This window comes from Seriola dumerili, unplaced genomic scaffold, assembly GCF_002260705.1.
Source record: "Seriola dumerili isolate Sdu_G_001 unplaced genomic scaffold, Sdu_1.0 BDQW01001168.1, whole genome shotgun sequence".
In the NCBI taxonomy this organism is placed as follows: Eukaryota; Metazoa; Chordata; class Actinopteri; order Carangiformes; family Carangidae; genus Seriola; species Seriola dumerili.
In genome coordinates, this window is record NW_019175423.1 from 136,866 (window position 1) to 164,775 (window position 27,910).

The 27,910-nt window shown below is 40.8% G+C and overlaps 1 protein-coding gene across 1 annotated transcript in view; it reads left to right on the forward strand.

The window, feature by feature from the left end:
* timm50 (translocase of inner mitochondrial membrane 50) overlaps positions 1-27,910 on the forward strand; it is a 53,037-nt gene that overhangs the window by 7,205 nt on the left and 17,922 nt on the right. Inside the window, exons 2-5 of the mRNA XM_022767373.1 lie at positions 2,805-2,961; positions 5,072-5,103; positions 13,057-13,078; positions 26,342-26,400. Of these exons, the coding sequence (XP_022623094.1) occupies positions 2,805-2,961; positions 5,072-5,103; positions 13,057-13,078; positions 26,342-26,400 (270 nt within the window). The remainder of the gene's footprint in view (positions 1-2,804; positions 2,962-5,071; positions 5,104-13,056; positions 13,079-26,341; positions 26,401-27,910) is intronic.

Sequence of the window (27,910 nt, forward strand, 5' to 3'; positions counted from 1 at the left end):
GTTGTAGTTATCAACGTCATGTCATCCATGTAGGCCCTAATTGGTGTAAGGCGCAGCCCATCCTGCCGCCTCTCTCCACCTACAACCCACTTAGAAGCTCTAATGATTACCTCCATCGCCATTGTGAATGCCAATGGAGAAATCGTGCACCCTGCCATAATGCCTATTTCTATCCTCTGCCATCCTGTTGTAAAGCCTGCTGTACTTGAGCATAGTCTAATATCTTGGAAATATGACTTTACTAAATTAACCACTACTCCAGGCACTCTAAAATAATCAAATGCCTCCCAAATAAGGCTGTGTGGCACTGAACCAAACGCATTTGCTAAATCCAAAAATATGACATGCAAGTCTCTTTTCTTTGTCTTGGCTGCCTGAATCTGATGCCAAATCATGCTAGTGTGCTCTAAACACCCTGCGAAACCTGGTATTCCTGCCTTCTGTACTGCAGTATCTATTAAGCTATTCCTTTCTAAACAACTAGCTAATCTCTGTGCGACTATGCTAAAGAAGATTTCCCCCTCTACATTTAGGAGAGAGATCATTCGAAACTGACTCAGGTCTGAGGATTCCTTCTCCTTTGGAATAAAAACACCTCCTGCCCTACACCATGCTCTGGGAATAACCTGTTTCTACCAAACTATTCTTAATTGCTTCCACAAAAACTTTAGGATATCAGGTGCGCTTTTATAAACCCGGTAGGGGACTCCATTTGGCCCTGGGGCCGAAGAAGCCTTTGCACGCCTGACTACCTCCTCAACCTCCTTCCACCTGGGTGGTCTAACATCCATCACATGATCTATCTTTCCTACTGGTGGCATGTCAGGTGGAAGGCCTATTACTCTATTCTGCTCAAAATCTGAATACGTGTTTCTTCGATACTTTTCTACTTCTGACTTTGTTGCCTTAAGCTGTCCTCCCTTTTCCTGGTTAAACAATCCTTTAACAAACTTGAAAGGGTCCCTGTAAAACGCTGTTCTTACATACTCTTTCTTCTTTCTCTTTTTCCTAAGATATTCAGCCCTTCTAAGTACTGCTAGCCTGCCTCTCAACTCTTCTTGCAACACATTAATTCCCCCCCTCTCTTCCTCTGTTGCCCTTTTCCACTGCTTTTTTAATTGTCTTCTTTCCTTAACTAATTTCTCCATTTCCCTTTGCCGTCTGGACTTAACTAACTGTGCTCTTTCAACCCTCTTTCTGTCTTGCACCCCAAATCTTTCTGCACCATAGGAGTAGATTATATCCCCCATCTTCTCTAGTCTATCGCTTGCATTTCCTCCTAGTCTGCTTAAAATTACTGACAAATCTCTATTGACTGACTCCCATTCTTTCTTGCTATTTGCCCTTGGCCATTTAACTCTAGTTTTCTGCTCCATATTTTTCTCTCTGACTGGCCTATTCACCTCAGTCTCAGCTGCATCCCCTCTTGTAGTCTCCTCTTTCCCCTCTGTAGCTGTGTTATTGATATCCTTCGAACTGTGGTTTTCTACCTGTCGCTGGACTTCATCCGACTTATTTGATTGACTTCTTAAAAAGTATCAATCGATGCGGCCACACTGCCTTTCCTTTGCAACACATCTCTTTCTTCCCTGATGCATTCTAAGGCCCCTAACTGACGTTACTTTCTGCCAGCCACAAGGACAAATCTGGAGCTTATTTCCCTCTAGCCTAACATTTTTATTCTCTCCAGCTACGCTCACGTCACCCTGAGAACTATTCTGCCCAGTTCTAGTCCTAGAGAATAGGTCCGTATATATATGCCATATAGTCTGCCTGTGAGTCCCTTGGGGTATTTTCCTTATATCAGACGTAGCTTATGCTGGCTGTGACAAAGATGCTAGGCCTTGCCGCTGCTACCATGGATTGCTAGCCCATGGCAGCACCCTTGGGGTCTTTGCCTCCTGTCAGCTGTCTATCCAGGCTGTCACATGGTCTTTCCCTTGTTGTCAGCTGCCCTATTCACAGCAGTCACTAGCTAGGCTAGCTTTGAATTTAAGGTAAACACAAGAAACTTGTGCTACAGAAAATGGACCAGACTCAGTGAATAGCTCCCTAAGCTTAACATCCTAAGTCCTATGATAAGTATTAATTTGGCTATACAAATGTAAAATGTGTGTAAAAGGAGTTAATCGCCGTTTGTTTAAGCAGGTTTAATGACGTTTAAAAAAACCTGCTATATGCGCTGATTTAAGGTAACTGATTGTTGGACTGTTATGAAGAAAGTTGAAACAGCCTCACTCTGATGAAGTTAAAGTAGCTGAAAACATTTGCTGAATAAACCATTATGTACTAGAGAAGAGTTGTACTGCACGTTATAAGTTTGATGAACTTTTACACTGGAACTGCTCTGCACCTCACTATGTGTGTGTGGTCTCAAAGTCTGAAAGAGAAAAATATGAAGTGTCATTTTTGATTATTGTGTGAGTCCCTGCTGTATTATAGCAAATATTTTCTGGTACAAGGAAATGTTTGGCTTTATAACTTTGGTGTTTTTGGCTGTTGGTATAGTCAAGCATCACTTTGAGCTTTAGGAACTTGAATATATCATCTGTTTTTAGATTTGATCAATGAAAGGGTAAATTAATTCATTTTTAATTTGTAATTATCATCCTTTGTCCCATCTCTATTAGCAAATGATAGTATGATATTTTTAGTGGGGGAATTAGGGCAGTACTCTTGTATATTTGTCTGACTGACTGAACGCGACATCACACTCACCCATCAGTTCAGACGTTAAATCAGTGATCATGTGACAGTCTGCCCTGTTTTCAATAACATTAATGATGGTCATGTTGTTTGTCCAGGGCCAGCCTCCTCCTGAGGGAAAGGAGGCTGAGAGGGAGGGAGAACAGGCAGAGGACAAGAAGCAGAAGGAGAACACTGCCTACGCTAAGAAGATAGTGCTACGGTTGGCGGGACTCATGGGACTGAGCGGGGCGGTTGGCATCGTCTACATATTTGGTGAGTATATTTTATGTTCTCACTGAACAATCCTCAGTATTTTGGAACATTGGATGTGGCTGCCAAACTTCCCTCAGCTTCCTGTTTAGAGGGGCAGCCCACAGATGGGCTGAGCTAGCAGCTGTCAGTCAGAGGTGAGAAGAGTGACACTGAGGCTGAAGCCTAAAGAGGCTTATTTCATCAGTGTGTTAGGTAGAAAATACATGTGTGAGCTGTGAGCCAGTGAAGTTTGAAGTAGCCGGCTCAGTTTTCAGTCGGTAGCAGAACAAAAAGCCAACATGACAGAAAGAGTCTGGGGGGGGGGGCACATAGAAATGTAGATCAGCTGTTGTGAGGCAGAGCCGACAGTGTCTGACATTTTTGGAGTCAGACCTTTAATTGAAGACAACATGAAGGTTTTTTTTTTTTTCAGCTAAAAACGGTCAGTAAGTCATCAGCTTCTTTTAGAAGTTTAGAGGGTGTGTTAGTTTTCAGCAGCAGTCAGTCAATTATAGTCGGCACACCAGGACACTGTTAAACCCAGCAGGGACTGAGTGGTCTCATGAAGACATTGTTGCTTTTATTTTTTGGTCTTCAGGCTTTAAGTGACCCTGAAGTTTTCATTTTTACTCTGGGACAAAGCCACTTTTGGATTTCCTTCTTTTGTCTTCTTTTGTTTGCTCTTTCTCAATATGATTTCTGAAGTTATTGGAGGAACAAGAAGTATCACCAGAAAATTATGATGCACTTGGAACTGTTTGATTTTCATCTACACAGTCTGCAGGGGAGTGGGCGGTGGCGTGATGGATAGTGCAGACAGAAGATGGATATACATCTTCATTTTTCATAATTTCAGAACTACTTTGGATGTTTGAAAGCGAAAGTGTCCACAAATGTCTGCTGGAGATTCTTTTAACTTTTGTTCTGTCATGGAATATTTGTGCTGCACATGTGGAGTACTGAATGGGAATTTGCACTTGATAATTTTGGATTTGATCACGTCTCTGCCATGTGGTGTAACCTCTGAAGATATCTTGCTCAGGGAAAATATGCATGTTAACATCTTTTGTCTGGTTTCCCAGCTAATAGGTTTGTGAACTACTGTTTACTCTTGTGCAGTTGTCACCAGACCTGAGTGATGTGCAGATATTATTTGCAGGTGATAAAAAACTGCAAGAGCCAGATCTGGCTAAAAAACACATGACAAAATGTGTTAAGCTTGGGAACTGAATCTCTTCAGTCCAACCTATTTGAATGAATCTTTAATGAATACTGTGATCAAACTGTAGAAATACTAATGAAACTTTTATATAAAAGGGCTGGAAAGATGTTTTGGTGCTTTGCATGTCTTATTTTTTACAGAAAACACAGAAGAATAGTTACTGTCTTTTTCAAGTGTGTATTTTCATTTGTCTATCTATTGGCTATATTTGATGAATGAATCTAGATCTAGTCTATATATTTTTTGAAAAATAAAAAAATGTCCATCAAAGTTCTCAGAGCCTGACCTGTTATCATCAGCCATGTTATTTGACTAACTGATCCATGAACTAATTGGTTTTGGTTTAGGTCTAGTCTTTAGTTGGGCTGGTAAAACTTTGAATTACATCAGCTGTTATACATTCAGTTGTCAGTTTATTAGGAACACGGAGCTAAAACTGAGTCAGTCTAATCCAACAGTGCTGCAGTAAATGCTCCTTCATGCAGGTTTCAATTGTGGATGAAAGTGTGTTAGAGAGGTGTTAGTTTAACTGTATGATCATTCTGCATTGCATTATGTTGACAGGTGTTCCTGTTATTTTGTCCAACCAATCAGGATGGGCTGAACAAACCTCTTTGTATAATGCATTACAACTCAACAGCACCTTGTACTGCAGTCTGCAGAATGATCAAAGAGTTGAATCAACAAATCTTTAACACACTTTGTTCTCTAACATTCTGGTTGAAAACAAAGAAGCAGTGAATTCTCAGCTATTAATCATCTTCAAAACTATAGAGCTACATGACTCAAATAATTGTTCTCTAAACAAATGTCAAAGCTGGAACTCGTGTTGATAATTGAGGATTTTCTCTTTGTATCATGCACACCACTCACAGTGGTAATAAACTGTTGTGTTTATTTCCTTTTCAGGCACCAATTCAGTGGACGAGCAAGGAAACACGGTAAGTTTTACTTTCACTCTCTCACTCACACACTCACACACACACACACACACACACACACACACACACACACACACACAATTCCTGCAGGGGTGATCCTGCACACATTACCAGCAGTACCTGTCAGTACCTGTGCTTTCAGGTGATTGTGGTTGGAAAGCTTGTGTCCACACAATGAAGACACATTTACCCGTCTATTCAGGCTCAAATGAGATATTCACACGTGTGTCGACCAGTGCTGCGTTGATTTGTGTCGGCACACTTTAGCACACTGCTGTTCGCTTTTTCTTTGCTTCCTTTTGAGGTGTGCGGGTGGAGATCCTCTTCCTGTTCTGTAAAATTCTAATGGGCACACTTCACAGGTGTGTGTGATGTGTGTCTGTCTGACAGAGGTATAAATAAGGACTGGCAGGCCATCATACAGACGACTGAGGGAGCTGCGGGAGGCGTCAGTATGGGAAAGGAAGGAGTAGAGCACACTTATGTCACCTTCAGCATCCCCCTTTTGTTCTCTGTCATACTATAATATAAGGGCTGGTGTGGCTGGGCGGCACACTCGACAGGTAGCTGTGACATGGTGGAGCGGTGAGTTTGGGAAAGTCAGGAACATCAGAAGACCTGTTCACACCTGGTGTTAACATGAGTCTCCACATGACTGACCACTTGTGAATGGGTCGGAATAAGTGGAAACCACTTGTGATCACTAAATGTACAATAATGATTTTCTTACTCTTTATTTCTCATGCAGCTCACCATCTAATTGACATTTGTGTATGTATTACTAAAAACAAAACAAAAAAAACTAACATACACTGTACTATGGTGGTCTCCTGCCATGGGAGTGGAGATATCACATGGTGCACAAGTGTGTGTACCAAACACACACACACACACACACACACACACACACACACACACACACACACACATTAACACAAAGTGAACTTTTGTTGGGAGAGCAGTAGTTACACACTGTAGCTCCAAAAACCTTGTGCAAATAATGCCTCAGCATAAACAGCTGCAGTAGTGGGCTACTACAGTGAATGAAAAGAAAGAAGATATTGCAAGTGAATTATTTAAGCTACTGTGATCACTATAAGTGGTTTCCACTGTATTTAACTTCAGATTTCGAAGCCTCAATCAGTAACTTTTTGCCAATATGAAAGTTAAATTTTCCTGTATTCATGATAGAACAGTTTGATTTTAAAAATGTACCTTTTGTGTTTAAGTTTCAGTTTACATAACAAAACAATCTAAACTAAAAGGCTACTTTTGGAGCTTTTAGCAGCATCTTGAGGTCTTCTTCCTCATGCTTGTTGACAGATGTCAACGAAGGCTCTGAAAAGCTAGTAAGTGGACCTTTGAACTTACATTTGCTTTGTGTAATTTGTAATTAAGATAAAATAAGACATTCCTTTATTAGTCCCACAGTGGGGAAATTTGCAGTGTTACAGCAGCAAAGTGACGGTACAAAGAAAGAAAAACTGCAAAATGACAATATCAAGTACTTAAAAACGAACATGTACAAATGAGATAATTGACTATATAAATATAACAAAAAAATAGCCGCAGATAGGTCATATTTCACAGATGGTGAGTTAAATTATTGCACATGGTGAGTTGTCAGTCTTTGGTTTGTGTGTGGTCTACTGAGTGCAGTGTTTTTTGTACAGTCTGACGGCAGCAGGAAGGAAAATATTGATCATAAATTTAAAAGACAGGCCTGTTGTTACTGATCTCACAAAATGCATCCAAAATCTAGTTTCAACCAGCATCTGAAATATCGATAACTGATATATAATCGATAGATAAAGACATGTAGGATTCCAGATTGTTGGAACGAGATCATACTGGTGAAACAGCTTTACAATAAAATGGTAAAAATAAATAATTGATAAAATCGATATATGGTGGTCAGTGTTGATATTGAGGTGGGAAACACTGAGGCCATGTCTCAGCTCAGACAGGATCTGCTGCCAGAGGTGTTGGTGTGGGAAGACGAGGCACTTCAAAGAGCACACTTCTCTCACATTAGGATCCTTTTGTTGGGACCAGAGAGCCAAACGTGTCAGGACGGCTTCCTGCACAATGGCCTTTGTCTCTGTGACTTTGAAGCTGCTGGTGTGGGAAAGTGGAGTCATCCACAGGAAAATGATATTTATTGTCTTCATTCAACCTCCTTCAGCAAAAGGCAGAAGAATCACATGTTCCTCTGACTGAAGCCACCAGTAACTTCATGGTCAGCTTTTTTCTTTAAAGTACTCCATCAAGATGAGGATGTTGCTTTCTTACAGTTTGATTGTCCAGATTAAATCAATGTCTTTCAGACCCTGACATCTGAAAATGAGTCTCAGTTCTCTTGTTTTGCTGACCAGGTCTTTTCTGGCCTTAATGTGGCTAAATTAAAGCAGCTGTAATATGTGAGGATGTGAGCATGTGGGAGTGATGGCGTCTTTGGTCTCGGCTCGGTTCACTTCCTTACAGCTGGGCAGGACTGCTTCCTTCAAAGAGCACACTTATCTCACCTGCACATCCTGCCAGGAGCGTTCAGCTCCATCAGATGACACACTCCTCATGTCCATGTTAGGTCGTCCTGTGCTGCTCATCAGAGCCTTCAGAGGACACACTTCTCTCACCTCCTCGTCCCTTAACTCTCTCTCGTCTTCACAGGACATTTGCTGAACAGGACTGTGACATGTGGCCTGTGCCGGAGCTGTGTGGGAAATGTACAATACTTCAAAGAAAACAATCTTCGGTGGCAGGAGTGTGGGTGTGGGTGTGGGTGGGTGGTCTCAGGCACGTTGTCCAGCTTCTGCTTTGGTAATAAAGTTACTACACCTATGAAAAGACTCTTAGCTGCTTCAGTGAAGCCGAGGTGCTCTCTGCAGTTTAGAACCGTTTGAAAAAAAAATATTCAATTCAAAAACTGTTCTTCATGAGAAATATTTTTTTGACATTTTGCTGTCAGAAAACAACTTAAATGATCAAACAGTTACTGTCATTTTCTGTCAGTCTATCGGCAGCCATTAATCGTTTTAGCTCTTACTGAACGTCAGAGAATTATTTATAAACAGCTTTGATTGTTGAATAATCTATTGTTCGTTAAGCACAAACACCAACGGAGTCAGAGGGTTTGTAGATGTTCCTTTGCTTTTTGCTGAGATTACTTTATTAGAGAGAACAGAGATGAAGTGATGATAATGAACATTGAGGTGATGATCTTTAGCATGTTGTGAATGTCTTAGCCTGATCTTTGTGAAATTAAATTGATGACAGTTTAATAATGAATGAACCATTTGCTGGTGTCTAAATGAGACTACAGAGGTTGTCGGGGAGGTTAAACATGAAAACTGATCTTCTCACCAGTCCACCTTCACACCCTCGTCGTCTTTATATAAACTACCTCTAACTCTGTCAGAGGAAAGGCTTTTGTAGAAGAGGTCAGAGTTAAATCAACCTACAAGCTGAAGTTTTGTGGTGTTGACGGTGAAGTCATGTGACCGTGGTGTAGTTGGTTTTATAGCCTGACATTAGATTTTTACTTCTGCTGATTTGTATTTCAAACATCATAAAGTGATGTTCATTAGTTAAGATGATTCTGCTGAACAAAACCTGTCAGGATCAGAAAATTATGTTGACATGAAGACATATGGAAAATCAAATTGACTTTTTGTGGAGGGAACCAGGGTGATGATAACTTCAGGGTTGGGCTACAAAAATACATCATCCCTGCATGACTGTATTGATTAGTGAGTCTGCACAATCAACAAGAGATCAATCAGTCAGAAATCTTTCATTTCTTCTCAATCTACAGTCAGACGGCTCATTTAGCTGCATAACAGTGAGCTTGTAGCAGGAACTGCACAGACATTTACATTGAAGTCTGCAATAAAGTCGTAAAGCTGTTAAAGAAATACAAGTGGAGTTCAGTGACAGTTGAACACGTTGACTTGTGGTCTGCATTTCAGCCACAGTGTTTTGCATGTAGAGATAGTGTCTTCCACTGGAGCTGCTGAGAGCTGTGTGAAACGTCTGGACTCAACATGATGAAAATGAGCAGCTATCATTGCTGTGAGATCAGTATGTTAAACTGTGTGTTAGTTGTTGAGTGATGATGCGGGAACGAGGAGCCGTCCTTTCCTTCCCGCTGTCACGCATTATAAACTCCTTGGCTGTATCCTGTCTAGGCAGACTGTCACTTCAAAGCTGAGGCACACTTCTACACACACACACACACACACACACACACACACACACACACACACATACATACATAGGGTACAGGTCCCAGGTGTCAGAGGTGAAACTCTGAGAAGAAATTCTTCAAAGGACACACTTCTCATAAACTTTACATCTTATTGTGCTTCAACCTTTTTCAGGAGGCTGTGAGGTGAAAGTGCGGGAAATCAGGACAGACTTCTCTCATCTTGCATTATAGCCACAATCACTTTTCAAAAATTAAGAAATCACGTTCTAAATCACTTATTTCATTAAACATTCTGCGACTTGAAATTCCTTTTCCAAAAACCTGCAAATAATTATTATTATCAATGAATAATTGCCAATTATTTTCTTGATTAATTGATCAATCAAAAGAGAAAATAAAATGTAGCGCTCAAGGTGACATCATCAAATGTCTTTTTGTATTCAGGCAACAGTTATGTAATTTACTGTTTTTTAAGACAAAGAAAAAGCTACCAGTTTTCCTGTCTCAAAAACTAAAACCATGAGTTGTTTGAAATTAAATGATTAATTAATTATTAATTATGTACATGCCAATTACTTTTTTGTTGCTCGACTAATCGACTGATCGTTTCAGTTGTGGGTTGTTTGTAAGTAGAACTGATGGTGTCTGACATCCTGTCAGACATTATTGTTTGTAGATTTAAATTTCTGATAAATCTCCTCTCAACTGCCCATAATGAGAAAGTCAAACATGTTCTTCGAAATTTATTAAAGAACTGAATTTGATATTGTGGCATGATGGGGTATGATATATAGTATATGGCACGAGTCAAACATGTTGCTCATGTCTTCAGTCTCCAGGCAGGACGATGTCTCAAACAGCATGTGGCTCACTGTGGGAGGTGCTGTTCACACTGCACACTTATCTCACCTTCCTGTCTCTAACTGTTTCCTTCATTGGACTTGACGTGTGTCAGAAGTGGACACTTGTGTCAGCAAGGTGTGACGAAGTCCGCTGTCCACCAAGCTGCTGCTGCTGATGCTCCAGCAGCAACATGTTGAGATACATCTCACGGTAAGACAGTGCACATGTCTGCAGATGCTGATTAAAACCAAGAGGAATGTCAGTACATGTGACTTTGTGGAGAATATGATCTTAAGGTTCAGAGGAAAAGAGCAAAGTTTGAAAGAATGTGTTTTTATGATGTGGCATAAACTAAAAGATGGAAAACATCTGCACACACTTTGCTCCATGCTTCTGATATTACACCTTCAAATAGGGCACACACAAGTTCTCCAGCTGTGGCAACCAGTTCTGATATTTGACTATGATGCTATCGATGGCACTGTGTCTTCAAGAGTGTTTTATACACTGAAGATGATCCATTTAGGAAAACAGTGTCTCCAGGTCTGTCAGTGAAAACAACGTTGTTATTACTGGAAGGAAACAATGGATGAAAGTATCAAAAGAAGAGCCAAGATGTAACAAACTGGGATTGTCCTTTAATGTTTGTATTGTAGTTGTCTTCAACTTGTTTTCCATGTGACAAAAAGGCATTACAGTGATGCATTTTGTTATTTTGGCATTAGTGATATGCTGATTTGATATAACAAATCAGCTATCTGTGTGTTTTCCCTCAGTGTTACTACCTCCTGACTCCTTCAGGTGCCACTGATTAGACAGATTTTACTAACTTGCAGAAACAGAGCAACAGCTGAGACTAGTGGGTTCAGTCATTGTTTATTGATACATTCTGGCTGTGAGTATTATATTGAATTCGATATTTTGTCTCTGTATCAGAGTAGTGTCCGTCCTTCACCACAGACTGATCTCCTTTCTGTCGGATGTTAGTTAATGGCTGTTTTACTTCACTTACTTTCCATTTATCAAGTAATACACAGTCTCTGAGTCTTTCCTGCTTCTAAAAATATTTCATTTTGAAGGTCTATGTCTCTTTTTCCGACAGATAAAGTTGTGATTCTCTTCATATGGCAGAATGCCCTGTGTTGTACACACTGTGTTTAGTGTGTGGGAACCTGTTCCCTCCCAGCCCTGTGGTCATACTGAGGTGTCGATGGGGTTTTAACGGCCTGATTCACACCTCAGGCCTCACTGACACCCCCCCCCCCCCCCCCCACACACACACACACACACACACACACACACACCCAACACAACAAGCAGCAGCTGTGTTCTGCCCCTGACATCGATTCACCATTGTGTGTTAGCATCTGGTCTCCTCAGATGACTTATTTTCATGAGAGAAAGTCTCATACAGCACTTTCACAAGTTCATCCTCCTGTGTCAGAGGTGGAGTCACTGATAGTTGATGTATTAAATTAGTTAATCACAGTGGTGAGTACAGGGATCTGAAATATCTGAGCTAAGAATCAATTGTGTTTGAAGGGTAAAGTGCCTTTTAGAATACAAACAAAATTGAGTTGAGAGTACCTTAAGACACCGGGGGAGTCCTGACTGTGGTCTGTAGCAGTACTTGGACTCGGTGGTGATTTAGTCAATGGTTTTTAAAATTAAGTCAGGTTTTCTGAATAAAAATGTGGAAAAGATGAATGAAATTCTGAAAGCAGGAATGGTCTGGGCTGCAAAACTACAACCCTGCACTATAGACAAGCCAACTGCAGGGGACGGCAAGCAACCGCCACAACACTATGTTCACATTTTTATTTTTTCTGTGAGGCTAGGCCCTTCATGTTTTGCACTTCAGTGCTTGGATATTAAATGTTAACCCTTTGTTTGGGTTGACTCTGATACAGTGGTTGATATTTCTGTAGGGACAAACTTTAACTAAAACTGTCTGAAGTTAGGGCTGCACAATTAATCGAAATATAATTGAAATCACAATATGGCCAAGTGCAATATCCAAATTGAAGGGTAGAATGAGTCACATTGTTGTGCATTATTGGCACCATAAGTGTACAAGACCAACAAAAAACAAAAATTTTTGTATTTTTTTCAATGAAAATTAAATGAAAAAACTATCATTTCAACTGAAATCGCAATATCTGCCAAAGTAAGTTTAAGATTTTAGAAATTGAACTAATTACGTGACCAATAGAGAGGCAAAGGGTCAGAGGTCACAGCTGTCTTTCTGTGGTTTGTACTGTAGAAATACTGGAGTTGACCTCACAGCAAGTCAGTGAGGTTTACAATTTGGCCACCAGGTGGAGTCATTCACCTCTGCTCCCACCTTTGTTTCATAGTCCTGATTAACCCTGCACAGCTCTGTCTCCTCCTCATCTTCCTCCTCTACCACATCCTCCTTGCTAAACTCCTCCTTACTTCAACCTCCTGCTTTCTCTTCTTCCCTCTCCTTCTAGTTCTTTTCCTCCTCCCTCACACTGACCATTTCTGTCTTATATTCCTCGTCATATATTATTTCTCTTGACCTAACGTTTCTGTTTTTTCTGCTTTTCATTATCACTCTTTTTTTCTTCCTTTCCCTGTTCTTATTTTTTTCTCCTTCCTCAAGCTGATGTCAGTTTCTAACACTCAGGGAAACGTGTCTGTTTAACCGATATGCTGCATTGTATCGTCACATCAAACATAAACCCTGAGTTGTTGTATTGGATGCACTGATTAGTCCTGATGTGATGCTGACACGTTTACTGTCAACACGATGCATTGATTGATTGATTGATTGATTGATTGATTGATTGATTGATTGATTGATGGATGTATGTGATTGATCGTCAGTCAGCTGTCAGTCAGATTTGAATAATTTCTCTCTCCTTTTCTCTCTCTGACAGATTCCAGATGAGTTCGACAGAGGTGAGTGTGACCACACTTTCGTGTGTGTGTGTGTGTGTGTGTGTGTGTGTGTGTGTGTGTGTGTGTGTGTGTGTGTCAATTTTTGTTTGAATGATGTATTACTTCACAGAGCCTCGGTAGCACTGCCAACTTCTCTCACTGTTTGTGTGTGTGTAACAACCACCGATATGCCCCTGTCCCATCATTCACTCCGCACCCCCCAAACTCACCACCCAAAATACACACACATTTACATTCTGGTAGGGGTGGGCGATATGACGATATTAGATCGTGAAGGATTACAACGTGAAGACAATCTTTCAAACTGCAGAGATCGTGGGATCGTCTAGGGCACATTCTATAAATTGCAGTTCTATGCTGATGCACCGACGCACCAGACGTATTGACGTCGTCAACCTGACCGACCAATCATAGCGAATTACGGGCAGTGACACACTTTCCTACCCGCCTCCTTGTTTGTGTGTGTAGCGGTAGCACATGGAGAGCGATGGCTGAAAGCCAAACGGAGTCGGTCGCTAAAAAAAATGGAATTGGTTTGGATTTTCTGCAACTGATCAAGCGCAAGCAAATGTAATTTGCAAAGTTCGCACAGAAAACATTTGCCATCGGGTGGTAACACGACGAACCAGAATGTTGTTGTTTACCTTAAACTTTACATTGTTTGCACATGCAGGCAAAACTGTGACTATTTGAAATAAAATCTGTTAAGAAAGGTTCTTTGGTCTAAATTGTCTGTTTTTTCTTTTTCCAATTTAAGATCGTGATAAAATCGAAATCGTGATTTTATTTTTAAAAAATCGTGATATGATATTTTTGCCATATCGCCCACCCCTACATTCTGGTGAATTATCCAGAGAAAGACATTTGGCAGCAGACTGAGCTTCAGACCAACAGCAGAGGTCAGAGGTCACAACAACCTCTTGAATGTATGATAATATATAATATAATAATAATATAAGATAATTATAGGTAATTTCATCTGTCTTGAGAAATACTTGCTCCTGGAAACTCCTGGAAAAGTCACAGTAAACAACAAACAGCGAATCATCAAATGAACAGAAGTGTTTTCAGTCACAGCTGCAAAGTTTTACACTAACACTGTGTCAGCCACTGCCAGTTACAAGCTAACAAACAACATAAACAAATAAAAGATGCTAACTAAGCTAATCGTTCTGATACGTCTGCTTGTCTGTGATTCTGGTCTCAATGGACTCTTCATGTGAGTCTGGGTCTGACTGAGGCTCAAACATGTGGCTGAGTCTCTCTGACCCTGTCCAGACCTGCATTAACATGCATCTTCAGTTATCCGATCACAAATGGTCAGCTCTAAATTCATCCGTTTACACCTGCGTTTCCACATGAGTCTCGATTTACCAATTGTGATCGGATCTCACTTCCTGCTCTATATGTAAATAAACAGGTATGTGTTGTTGTTTTTAGCCAATCGTGTGTGAGTGAGAGTGACAGAGAGCGAGCAAGTGAGAGATAGAGAGAGCAAGCAGGGCACGGAGGGGTTGAGCAAAGTAATGTTGCTGCGCACAGGTCTTATAATGAAATATAGTTCTATCCATTTAAAATTGTAAATAAATATAATAAAAAATAAAATAAAATAAATAAAAAATCCATTCTTTATGAAACTGTGTTGGGACTAAGTAGAGTATTTGGTCCTTCAATGTGGCCCAGGACACATTTGCGCTCACACTGCTCTCTGTTCTTCCACCTGTCAACCTGGACCAAGCAGGTGGTGGGTGGGGCACAAGGCCTGATCCAGATTTCTTAATCAGGGTAGAAAGTGAGTAGATGAGCTTCAGACCCAGTTTTTGATTTTTGTTTTTCACTTTTTGTGTGTTAAACACAATATTAATCATAGCAGATGATTTTTAAAGAGTTGAAAATGTGTCTGGAGGAACTTTAATGATACAGTCTGTCATGTTGTGGCCAATTTTAAATGCACTGCACTGATCCAGTGCAGCTGACACTGGTTAACTATTGCTTCTGGTGTTTCAGATCTTCACATTGATCCGCTACGATTAGACTCCCCCTCCAAACGAGTTCTGATCTCCTGCTGCTTATAATCACTTCATCAATAACTCTCTCTCCTTGAGGTCCAGTCTGTGTTTCCTGCCTGCACGTATCCCTCCAGCTGATTCCATTCCTCTGCCACTCCATCCATCATAAAATACTCCCCAGGGTCCACTTTTTCCTCATCTGACTACAAAACTGCACTTCTTCATCCCTCCCTCTGTCTGTAACTTTATTACCGCCTCTCCTCTCTTCATGTCTGTTCATCTTCCTCTCTGTCTATATCTGTCTGTCAATCTGTCTTTATCTCCGTCCTGCTCTCTGACTCTATGAGGTCTGCAGCTCATAAAGCTAATGTGTTGTTTACAGCCAGAGGCTCGTTAGCTGAACTAAAACTGAACAAAGAGTGAAGTGAAGTCTGATGCAGACATGCAGACAGACCAGAGAATGGAATTGATGGTTGGATGTGTAGATGGACAGACTGGTGGACAAGATGGATGGATGGATGGATGGATGGATAGATTGATTGATGAACAGAAGGAGGGATGTGTGCGCAGGCAGGACTGGGCCTCAGGGTCGCAGAGGTATTGACGAAGGGATTACTAGTATCAGCAGGTGATCAGAATTCATTTAACCGGAGAGTTCTGTCCCCATGTACGGCTCACAGCTGTCCCTCACACACACACACACACACACACACACACACACACACACACACACACACACACACACACACACACACACACACACACACACACACTCTCACACACACACACACACACACACACACACACACACACACACACACACACACACACACACACACACACACACACACACACACACTCTCACACACTCACACACGCACTATGGATATTTTAAATTGGTAGTATACCCAACCAAGCCCAATGACAGATTGGGTCGGCAGGCACGTTGGCAAAACATTAGGCAACAAACATTTGAGTTTTGAACGACTAATTAAGAAGGGCTGACATGATGTTTCATGTGTTTTTAGTGAAATATAAAAATGATAAAACTACTACAAACTTTGTTTGTTGGGCTGCTAATGCTAATGGTAAAACATTACAGATGTTACAACATTACAGTTGGCTTTTAATTTCTCTGTGAAGCTCTATTCTTTAGACAACGATTTCTGTCACTTCTTCATGTGAACAACAAAGTGCAACACTGTGACACTCTAGTGGAGAGAGTCTGAAAATGTGCGATGTTATACCAATATTTCAATGATGTTGCAACCCCATGCTTTTGTTTTGAGAGGTGGTCAGACAGCCCAGCCCTGAGGCCAAGTGCCCACTAAAAGACAGGATGACAGATTTGACAGATTTGAGTCCAAATGTCATAAGGAACCATGACACATATTTTCTCCAAGACTCCAAGAGCTCCACTGTAGTCAAAAGCCTTTTTAAAATCCATTGGAGCCTCTCTGTTGAAGATGTTCCTTCATCCCTGTGAACACACACACAGTCATTTATTTTAACTCAGTTCCCCACCCACTGTCTCTCCGCCCCAAATACCAAATTAGAGCAATAACTATGTTTTAATCTGCCACTAAAAATAGTCTATGTTTGAGTAATGTTTACTGAAAACTACAGTGACCGATTTACATCTTCAGGAGGAACCAGTGGACTCAGAGCTGAGAGCCACAGACAGAGGAGAGAGAAGGACTAATGCACATGAAATGTTTTCAGAAACACAGAATAACATCAGACCGGTTCTTTTAGGTCAGTGTTAGGTGAAGTTATGGGGATGGTTGTGGTTAAGGTTTGGGTAATTTGTGAAAGTCAGCTCATTGTCCTGTTAACAATAAGAAAAATATAAATTAATGTCAAACTTCAAAACAGATGCATTTTTTTTCAGATGTTTAAGCTTAATAAAGAAGATTCAGGACTAGGTCAGAACCTAGTTTATGTCTGGACCGCCTATGGTCAAATCCTGATTTTACAACTGTGACGTTGTCTGACAAAATTGCCAAACACAAATGAAAGACAAAGACTGAGCTGTGATTTCATCTGTATTAACTGTAAAATGATAACTCTGAGAGAAAGTAGGAAGAGACACAATATCTTTCTTATTTATAAGTTATATTTTCAGACTTTTGCCAGAGAGAGAGAGAGAATTGGTGTGATGTATCTCAAAATGATAAAACAAATAATCGAGGCAAATTCTTTGCATCGAAGCTTCATTTAATCCATATGAAGTTCTTACACTGTTCAGATATGGGTTTGCAAACATGATTTGATGGGCTGACAGGCCAGAGAAAACGACAGAATTTATCTAGAGTAACACTTTAGAAAGCAAAATATCAGCAAAATAAAATCTTCAGTTTATTTGACTGCAGTAAGTAGTGTCAGCAGGTGTTGGGCAATCATTCAACATAGTTGATAAAAGTACATTAGCCAATTTTATGAACTTAGAGTATGATATTTAAGGCCTAGTAATAGATATCAATAATTATTATTTCACCTTTTTCAGTAAATCACAGCATCATAACGACAATTTTTTATGGACAGCTGCACCATGTTCAGTTTAGCTGCAGCTCAGTTCCCAGACAAGACAGCATTTTATACATGATTGTGACAGACATGCGCTCGCTGTCCATGGTGGAGGATGAAGGCTTTTCGAAGATGACATATGATATTCGATGAAATTTAAGCAATAAAAATGTAAATTTTTCTTAAAATGACATCATTTAGTTCCCATTTTCTTTTCTCTTTTTTATATTTTCTGTTGCTCTTAAATGAGACAAAAGTATTTCTTATCCAATTACTCGATTAATCGATTGAATAATGGGTAGAATACTCAATTACTAAATTTATCAATAGCTGCAGCCCTAGTTGAGAGGCTGGATTTGAACACACAATGTTACGTTTACATGGATCACTGACGTTAAAGCAGGATCCTCAGGTTGTTGAGTCATTGATAGTGAAACTAAGCTTGTTGGATGCAGCGGTCAGCGGATGAAGACCTCACATGATCATAGACATCATCATATTGTCATCACATCACATTGATTTTACTGAGAGGTGATAAATGATATTGAGTTATTAACTACTGATTTATACATCGTTTTGATCTAAATGCTTCACTGCACATTTCCCATCAGTCCTTTTCAGAGTAATGAGGGCCAATCATGACCTCAGGGACCTCTTAGGGACCTTAGGGACCAGGGCCGTATCATCCCTGATGAGCTTAGGGATCGGGGTAAAAGTTCATGATCCCTCAGGGAGGAGAGATAGATAAGCTGTGCTCCTTCATCTCCATCGTCCTCTCCTCCTTTTCTTCCATACCTCTCAGTCCGATCCTCCTCCTCCTCATCTTTTCTTGTTCCTCTTTGACCGCCTCCATTCTCCTCCTTTCTTCTCCTCTCTCTCGCTCTTCGTCCAGTATCCTCCCTGCTTTCTTTTTCCTGCTCCTCCTGGTCCTCCTCCTCCTAAGGGAGCAGCAGAAGGTGAGTGGAGGGCTGGACGATGGATGGAAGGATGGATGGATGAATGGATGTATAAATAGTCTTGTGGGACATGTTTAGCTACAGACTCTGTTTGTGCGCCAAGTGGTGGCATTCGTGTGTGCAATGCAGAGGAGCGTCGGATACCATGGTAACCAGGGAATGTGCCACCTCGTACACACATGCACATGCACATGAACATGCACACGCACACAACAACGCACAAATCAACCCCCGTTGGATCACCCAAACATAGAGTAGATGAACAAGAACTTTGTGTTTCCTAGCATTTTGAAATGGTTCGTAAACACTCAATAGTCACAGTAAAACTTGGAAGCAAAAACAATCAGCTGTCTCTCAGCTTTACACTGGATTCGGATTGTCAAAAACTCTTAACACTGAACACAAATAAAACATGCAAAATTCATTTCAAGATTTTTTTTCTCACTCTTCTTTAAGAGGGCCGCACAGTTAATGGAAATATAATTGAAATCGCAAAATGGCCAAGTGCAATATCCAAATCACAGGAGCGGCAATATTATTGATAAAGGTAAAATGTGTCACATTGTTATGTATTGTTTGCACCATAAGTGTTGTGGTGCTACAGAGACTCCCCACTACAAATCATATTTGTTTGGTACAAGACCAACAAAAATCACATCATCATTTTTATATTCATTTCAGAAATGCAAAAACAATCATTTCAACTGAAATTGCAATATCTGCCAAACTAATGACAATGTGATTTATTTTTAATTTTTTTTGCATATTGTGCAGCCCTAGTCTTCAGTGACAGTTAACTGAAAATCACTGGGCTTTGGACTGATGTTTGGACAAAGTAATGAATTTAAATATGTCGGCTTGGGTTCTGGGAAACTAATGGTTATTCTTCACTATTGTCAGAAATCATCATTAGTGTTTAGTTAATCAGATAGATAATGGCATTATTTGATAGAAGTTAGCTGCAGCTCTACTGAAGCTGAGTACAATAACATCTTGCGTGTGACTCCGAGCTCCTGCTCCGAACCATCCTCCTGCACTCAACATGAGTTTTCAAATACATCACCCAGCCTGCTCACCTCTACTGCTCTAACACGAACACACACACTTTCTTACCAGTAGATCACACACATTAAAGAGGCCAGGTCACGCTGCCGTTTGTCCCCGGAGATAAAACAAATGATTGTCAGAGGAGGGAGGAGGCGTTGTTGTGCAGCAGATGCCGGGCCTGACCACGGCTTTTGTTTGGGACGGAGGCCCCTCCATCCATCTCTCCACATCTCCCTCTTTAGCCCTCTCTTCATCCCTCCTTCCTATGATTTAATCACTAATTTCCTTCATTTTTGGCTTTCTTCCCTACCTTCTTTAATTTTATCTTTCCTTCCCTCCTTCCTTTACTCCCTCCTCTTTTATTCCTCCTCACCTCCTTTCATTTGCCCCTCTCCTTCCTATCTTTTCATCCTTCCTTTTTTTCCTAACTCTCCTTTTCATCTACCATATTCATGTTACTTCTGCTGTTCTGCTACTTCTGTCCCCCCCTTTTCTTTTTTTGCATCTCACATTCTTTGATCTTAGCTCTTCTTTTTCTTCCTCTCCTTGTCTTCTTTTATCTATCCCTCTGACCTACATCCTCTACTTTTATCCCCGTTTTCTTTTCTCCTGTCCTTCTCTCCTTTTCTCCCCTCCCCTTCCTTGTTGCCTCCCCTCTTCCTTCACCCCCTCCCTCCTAACTGACTCTTTCTGTTAATCTTCCACTTCTTTCTTCTCTTTGCTTTTCATCTTTTCTCTCATTATTTTGCTCAGCCCCTCCCTCCTTCATTTTTTCTCTCCCTCTCTTCTTAATTGGTTTTGGTCAGCTTGTTTTCTTGTCCTCCTCCTCTGTTTATTCATCATTTATATTCCTGATTTACAGCTGATTACTTGTTTAAAGGGGAATATTTTCTCATAATGGGAAATCACATGTCAAAATCAATTCTTTCATTTTCCACATATGTGGAGTTATTTCAAGATGACGTGTGATTTGTTTTTTTTGTGTTATTTGCAAAGCCAGTCTCCCGCAACCTCCATCGTCTGCTGCATTTGCCAATCGTGTGTTTCCTTATTTAAATGGCCTCCTCATTTCCAGTGGATTCCTCTTTGTACAATTGTTGATTATCAGTTCCAAATTGGCAGCTGTAAACACCTCGCTCTTTGATATTGGAGGACTAACACCCAAACCTAATGTTTTCTTTTGTCAGACTTAAGTCAGACTTTAATAAAAGTATTAAAGTTCCTCTTTAGACTAAATCCTCTGCTATGATTCATATTTAGTTTAATATGGTTTTCTCACATAAAACATCTACTCTTACTTTCTGATTGAGAAATGGATCGGGCCTTGAGCCCTGCCCACCACCTGCTTGCTCCAGGTGGACAGGTGAAAGAGCAGAAAGTATCAAGATGGTTAGAGGAGGAAACATCAGAGAGACTCAGCCACATGTTTGAGCCTCAGTCAGACCCAGACTCAGATGAGGAGTCTGTTGAGACCAGAACCAGAGACTAGCAGACGGATCAGAACTGGTAGCATAGTTAGCATCTTTTGTTTGTTTATGTTGTTTGTTAGCTTGTAACTGGCAGTGGCTGACACAGTGTTAGTGGTTGTGCTAATGCTAACTCTCTCTGTCTGTATATACTGACTGTTTCAGGTTTATTCACCCGATCTCACAAGTTGACAGGATTGGTTCCTTAGGTTTGTGACGTATGAAACCCTGGCTGTCTGAATCTGTTTTTTTGAGCCTGTCATTCACAGCAGTTCAAGGAGTAAACACTCAGTCATGGAGTTGATGACTATTTCACTCATCATATGTCCTGTATTGTATAAAAACACCATATGGATGTTAACACACAGGTTAAACACACATCAGGGAGGCTTTAAATGGAGCCTGAAGTTTAAAGTACATAACTTAAAGTATTTATTTGATGCCAGCATCAGACTGCAGCTCATCACTATCTGATTAATTGATCATACTGTCATTAACTCTGGTCCCAACCAATCAGAGCTCGCCATCTGTCCTGACTTTGGTGACACAAAAGTAAGTGCCAGGGACCCACTTCAGTGTTCGACCCTCACAGCAACAACAGCATTGTTCTTATTTTTCTTCTCCATGATAACAGTTGGAGAGAGATCTCTGCTCCCACTGGTCAACATCACTGACCCATCGTTGAAACAGTCAAACTTTATGAGAGAAGGCAACAACATTCTGACAGGCTGTAGTCTTATTGCCTGTCAGGACATTGTGAGGTGTCCCCAATGCATTGGTTGTGTTCAATTATGACACACAAGTGTCCCTGGGCAGAAGACTGAAACTTAAATGGCTCCTGATGCTCAGACCAGCACCTTACATGGTTGCTTGCTGCCATCGATGTGACAGTTATAAAGCACTTTAGATAATTGCAGCCATTAAATGGAATAAAACCAGAAATTGTTGTGCTGCCACGCTTTCATTCCCAACATTCAGTTTTTAACTTTAGTCTAAAATGACTTTGTGTTGTGCACCTATTTATTGTTTTGTAATGTCTGACAACATGCACTGTGGTGCAACTCAGACATGTCGTTTCCCTGTATGTCACACACATCTGTTGGGTTGGGTATGTTTTTCGGTACAGTGAAAATGAGACATGAAAAACATTTCTTTTAATTCATTATGAATTTAACTTCTAAACATAAAGGTGTCATTATAAACTTGTGGTAAACTGGAAATAATGTCAAATTGGATGACTTGCACATAAAGGCACATTTCTTAAAAAAAAACAAAAAAAACACACACACACATACATTCACTCTATTCTCATGTTTTTTTTTTTCAGAAAGATTAATGTATCCACATTGTCTGCAAAAAGGGCAGTTTTTAAAAAATATATATCTTTATTTCGATAGCCATAATGAGAGAAAGTCAGGGAGAGAGAGAGGGGGGATGTCATGCAACAATGGGCCACAGGTCATATTCTAACCTGTGCCGCTGTGTTTAGGACTAAGCCTCGATAGTATGAGCTCTACCAGGTGAGCGACTGGGCGCCCTCAGGAAGAGCAGATCTACTGGCTCTAACAATGTCTCCTGCAGTTGAAAAAAACCATCTCACTCACTTGGATGACTTTATTCTCCTAACGTGTCGTAGACTGACCATCAGAACACAAAACATACTGCACTTAACATGCATGGTTAAAGATAGATTGTATTCATTTGGATCACAACGAGAACTGAACCGGACATCCTGTAACGGATGGCACAGCACAAATATGTGTATCGTTACACGCTTACTCAGTACTGAACCTGAGCACAGAGACCTGCTAACTTAGACCTCCTAACAGGCAGAGGCCTTCTAACAAGCTGATCATGTTGCACTTCCTGTGTAGACGTGGTGTCAGTGTTTTCATCAGCAGTTGTTTTCATCAAACAAGCTTTATAAAGCCACTGTACACAACCTGCCCAGAACATGATGATAGCCAGTTCTGTGCACTCATAGTGCAGTAACCTCAACCAGGATAAATTTGGCTTGATTTGCATCAGCATCACACTGGCAGATCAGTACCAGGAGGAAAGTTGTTTGGCCCACATCGGCCCACCCAGGCTGACTCAGAGCACAAACAGCCCAGATCTGACAGCTTGATGGAGCGAGGCCTCTCACACAAAGAGCTGACATTGACTATGAAATGAAGAACGTTGGAGAGGGGGAGAAGATGAAAGGAGAATAATGAGAGCAGAGAAGAAAGAGGAGGAGGTGGCCCCTTCAATCCCAGAACATCATCAGGAGGAAACACACACAGGCAGCAACACGTGACCAACAGGAATTTCACTTATTTTACATCCAAACAAACTTGGTGCAGATGTAGATTTTGACTGGTTTGGATTTTCTTTAACTCTGGGAAGGAGGATTTTCAAGACTAGTTTTGAGAAATATGAAGTCATTTTGACTTAAAAGAGTTAGATCCACTTCCCTCTGCTTGGGTGGCTCTGTACACAAACAAAACTTTATCACATAACCATCATCCACTTTGACCTTTCAAGCCTTGAATCATTTTAAAACATTTCAAACTTCTCCTTTAAAAGCATCCTCTGTAATGGTACCACACAATTGTAAATAGCTGAATGAAACATGGTTTGTAGGGGTGCAACAAAAACATCAGATTCTCCCAGAGCTTAGTGTGTGACATGTTCAGATGTCTTGGATAGACCTGCAGGTGGCGCTAATTTGAGAGTCAGGGGATCATGAAAGACATAAGGATTAATCTTTTGGGCACTATGAATATCTGAACCAAATTTCATGGCAAACCATCAAGTAGTATCTTAGAAGTTTTCGTCAGGACCAAAGAGTTGGACTTGTTGGATTAGTGAACGTAGTAACTTTTGACGTGAACAGTGACATCCTCCTCTCAGTGCTGGAAGCTGATAGGATGACAAATATTCCTCCTCCTCTCCATCCGTCTCCTGTCCTCCTCTGTTCATGCACCCATCAGCCACTCTGACAGAAGCATTACCTCATCTCTGCCCCCATCACCATCACCACCACCTCTGTAAACTGTGTCTGAAGCTCATTTACTCTTACTTCCTGATTTAGAAATGTGGGTCCGGCCTTGAGCCCAGCACACCACCTGCTTGCTCAAGGTGGACAGGTGAAAGAGCAGAGAGTATCAAGATGGTTAGAGGAGGAAGATCATCAGAGAGAGCCACATGTTTGACCCTCAGTCAGACCCAGACTCAGATGAGGAGTCTGTTGAGACCAGAACCAGAGACTAGCTGATGGATCAGAACCGTTAGCATCTTTTATTTGTTTGTTGTTTGTTAGCTTGTAACTGGAAGTGGCTGACACAGTGTTAGTGGTTGTGCTAATGCTAACTCTCTCTCTGTACTGACAAGGTTTCAGGTTTATTTGTTTATCAGGTTTATGTGTGTGTTCTTGCAGGGGAGCCCCAGCAGAGTGCATATTATCACCCCGCTTTTGTTTTGTGTAGCCAATAGCCCAAAACCCATAGTTCAGTTTAGTGTTCACCAAAAACACAAGCATGCTGGTCGACAGCATCTTCTGCATTTTTCTGACACCAGTTTCTGTTTCTTCACATCCACTCGTGTTTTTATGTTGACTTTGCTCGCAGTCCTGCCACCTCTGAACATCTGGAAGACAAATGACAGTGTCAGTTTATTTTGTGTTTTATTTTTTTTTTAGCTAACAGCTTGAATTTGCTGTAAAACTGAATTAAATCGGTTTACTTTTTTCAATCTCAGGTGCATGTATTTTTTTAATTTAGGGATTCTACATGTACATGTACATCCACCCTCTTTTTATTCACCACCCCCATCTGGTATCTACATTATACATATACATACAGTATATATACACACCCACATGTGTGGAAGCGCGTCATCACAGCAGGACTGTGGCAGATGGCTTCTGCTTCCTGCTTCAGCACGCCGCTTTGAACTCTGGGGGATAGAATCCCTGGGGACCAGAGTGTGTTAGCTTCAGTGGAGCATGTTTAAAGATGAAGATGGAGGGATAGAGAGAGGCACGCTTGTGTGTAACTTGCTATTGTGCTCCTGTTTGCGGTAATGAGCCCATGGCCCCATGGGAAATGAAGTCTTTATTATTATTAGTCATCAGTGTGTTGACAGCTGGAGTCGTCATAGCAGGACTCATCTAGCTGGCTTATCGCCGTCATCGGCAGGTCGCGCCTCAGCCTCATTGATCACTTTGGAGGCTGCAGGTTGAACCATGTGACTCCTCTGATCAGCACACTGATACTAACTAATCAGCTAAGCTTCATGTTGACAGCCCAACCAATCAGATCTCATCCAGCTTTGCTCTGTTCCTTTCCAGGTGGAAGTAATTGAAGGCGATGAAACCACATTTTCTCATCTTCAGTCATTTTATAAACCTGTAAATGTATGATGTTGCTGTTGTTTCAGCTTAGATTTGTGGATGATTCTCAGCTGTTTCGGCTTTGTCTCACAGGCTTTAACACAGTGTTTATGTCCAGAAAATATTAATATGTGATTTAAATTGACTCAGCTGATGTTTATTCAGACCTAGGGCTTCCATGATTAGTCGCCATAATTGACGACAAATTGTTTCCCATACATTGATTTATTTGTGGCGGCCAGTCACTATTAACCGCCATATATTTATTGACTAAATCGTCTATGGTCACACTGCTTCTCTGTCCTCTGGACTGCTCCATCTGCTCTCCTGGAGAGGCGGGGCTGCAGGTACACATACACACACACACACACACACACCACACACACACACACACACACACACACACACACACACACACACACACACACACACACACACACACACACACAGAGCAAACAAGTGAAGATAACTGAAGATTACTGGAGTTGATGTTACTATGACTGAACTTTACTGTAAGTGCAATAAAAAGTAAAAGACCAATAAGAACTTTATCCAACCACTGTTGAAAAGATATTTTCATGTTTCCTCAGCCGACTCTTCGCCAAGTCTTTTACACAACAACATCTTGCTGGTTAAGCTAATAACAAATTGTTAGGAAATGCCACAAAGAAAAGCTGTCTGTAACTGATTATCTTACTTCACCATGAATCTTAAAACGTGGCAGATTGTTGTAAACTAAACTGGAGCTTTTTAATATCTTTGGTCCTTGTAGCTGATATATACTCTCATAAAGTCCTAAAGTCATCTGCTGCTGCTGCCTGAGAATTTACACTGAATATGTGTTTAAGAAAATGTCTAACCCTTTCTTCCGTTCTTCTTGTCAGACCCTCCAGTCGTCCAGCAGTTGAAAAGAACCTTCAAATACTTCCAAGACTACAGACAGGTGAGCTAAAGTCAGACACCATGAACTTCAACTTCAAGTTTTCATGTCATAAGGTAAAACCAGGAGGAAATAACCTTTCGGTTTAAAGCTTTTTATGTTTTTTCCCTGGAAGTTTGGGGACGTGTAGTTGGATATGGTGGGTTTTGCAAAGAGAGGAGGTTTTTTTTCTTTTTTTCTCATTGTCTGCAGCAGTGGTTCCCAACCTTTTCTTTTTCCTTTTTAACCTGTGTCTTCAGTGATCACAAGTGGTCAGCTCTAAATTCAACCGTTCACACCTGCTTTAACCAATCCACTGTGTGTGTGTGTGTGTGTGTGTGTGTGTGTGTGTGTGTGTGTGTGTGTGTGTGTGTGTGTGTGTGTGTGTGTGTGTGTGTGTGTGTGCGTGCACGCAAGTGCAAGGCATGGAAAAAGAAACCTTTGAATAGGTCAAGTCTCAGAGGGTTTCCCTACCAGGAAGGCTGTGTGTGCAATATTTGGGAGGCACACGTATTTGTAGTGTACCATAACATTGACAATCAAAATAATTTCAATAACACATAAGAGACAAATACAGTGTCTTGCACCAATACTCTCTCACACAAATCCACATTTACACGTTACTCAATTTGACAGTTGTCCAGGATACACAAAACAGCAGTTGCCATTAAACTATTAAAAACATATCAAAAATATGTTTAAAAAAAAAAATCACAGTATAATTTAATTGCTTCTTATTCAAGTTACATAACATAGATTCAAATGACTGGTCATACAAATTCACAATGGCCTATGTTTAAATGGCAATCTCAGAGAGTTTCATTTAAAAAAAATATCTGTTAGGTCACTATTGCCAAATGAGGCAACACAATCATGATTGAACCTATAGCCCACTGGTTATTATTAAGCAGTACTACCTGCAGCATTACAAACTGGGTGTCTGTGGCAACATCCTGAAAAAATGCTGTATTAAGTTGCTGTTAATGCAAACCAAACATTTTGTACTACTGCAGCTTCACATTTAAAGCATTTCTCTGGTGAAACACGAGTTGACTTTTATCATCAATAATCACAGGAAATATGATATGTTTGTCAGTAAACTTAGCACATACCGCTATCATTCATCAAAAATGTGTCCACTAAACAAGACAACTGTTATTTCTTTGACAGTGGATCAGTTTGAAATATTGTTGAGAGAAATGGAAGAAGAAGAGCAGCCACAGTGAGCTGTTAGATGAGGAGCTGCAGGCGACAGATTGCACACCTCAACTTCTCAGCCAGGCAACTGAGTCCTTTCACTGTGCCCTCTCCTTGGTTTTTACTCAGTTGCCAGAATACTTAAAATCAGGTTTTACTGTGGAAGCCACAGTTTTGTATTTTTGCAAAACTTGGCAGTAGATGGGAAATGTTTTTATCCTGGTCTCTCAACCTTCGGCCAACCCCACACCGCACATCCCATTTTGATTTCATATTCCTGCAAGAAGGGGCTCTATGCAGATTCAGATTATAGCTGTGAATTTTCCTCAGTAAAGTT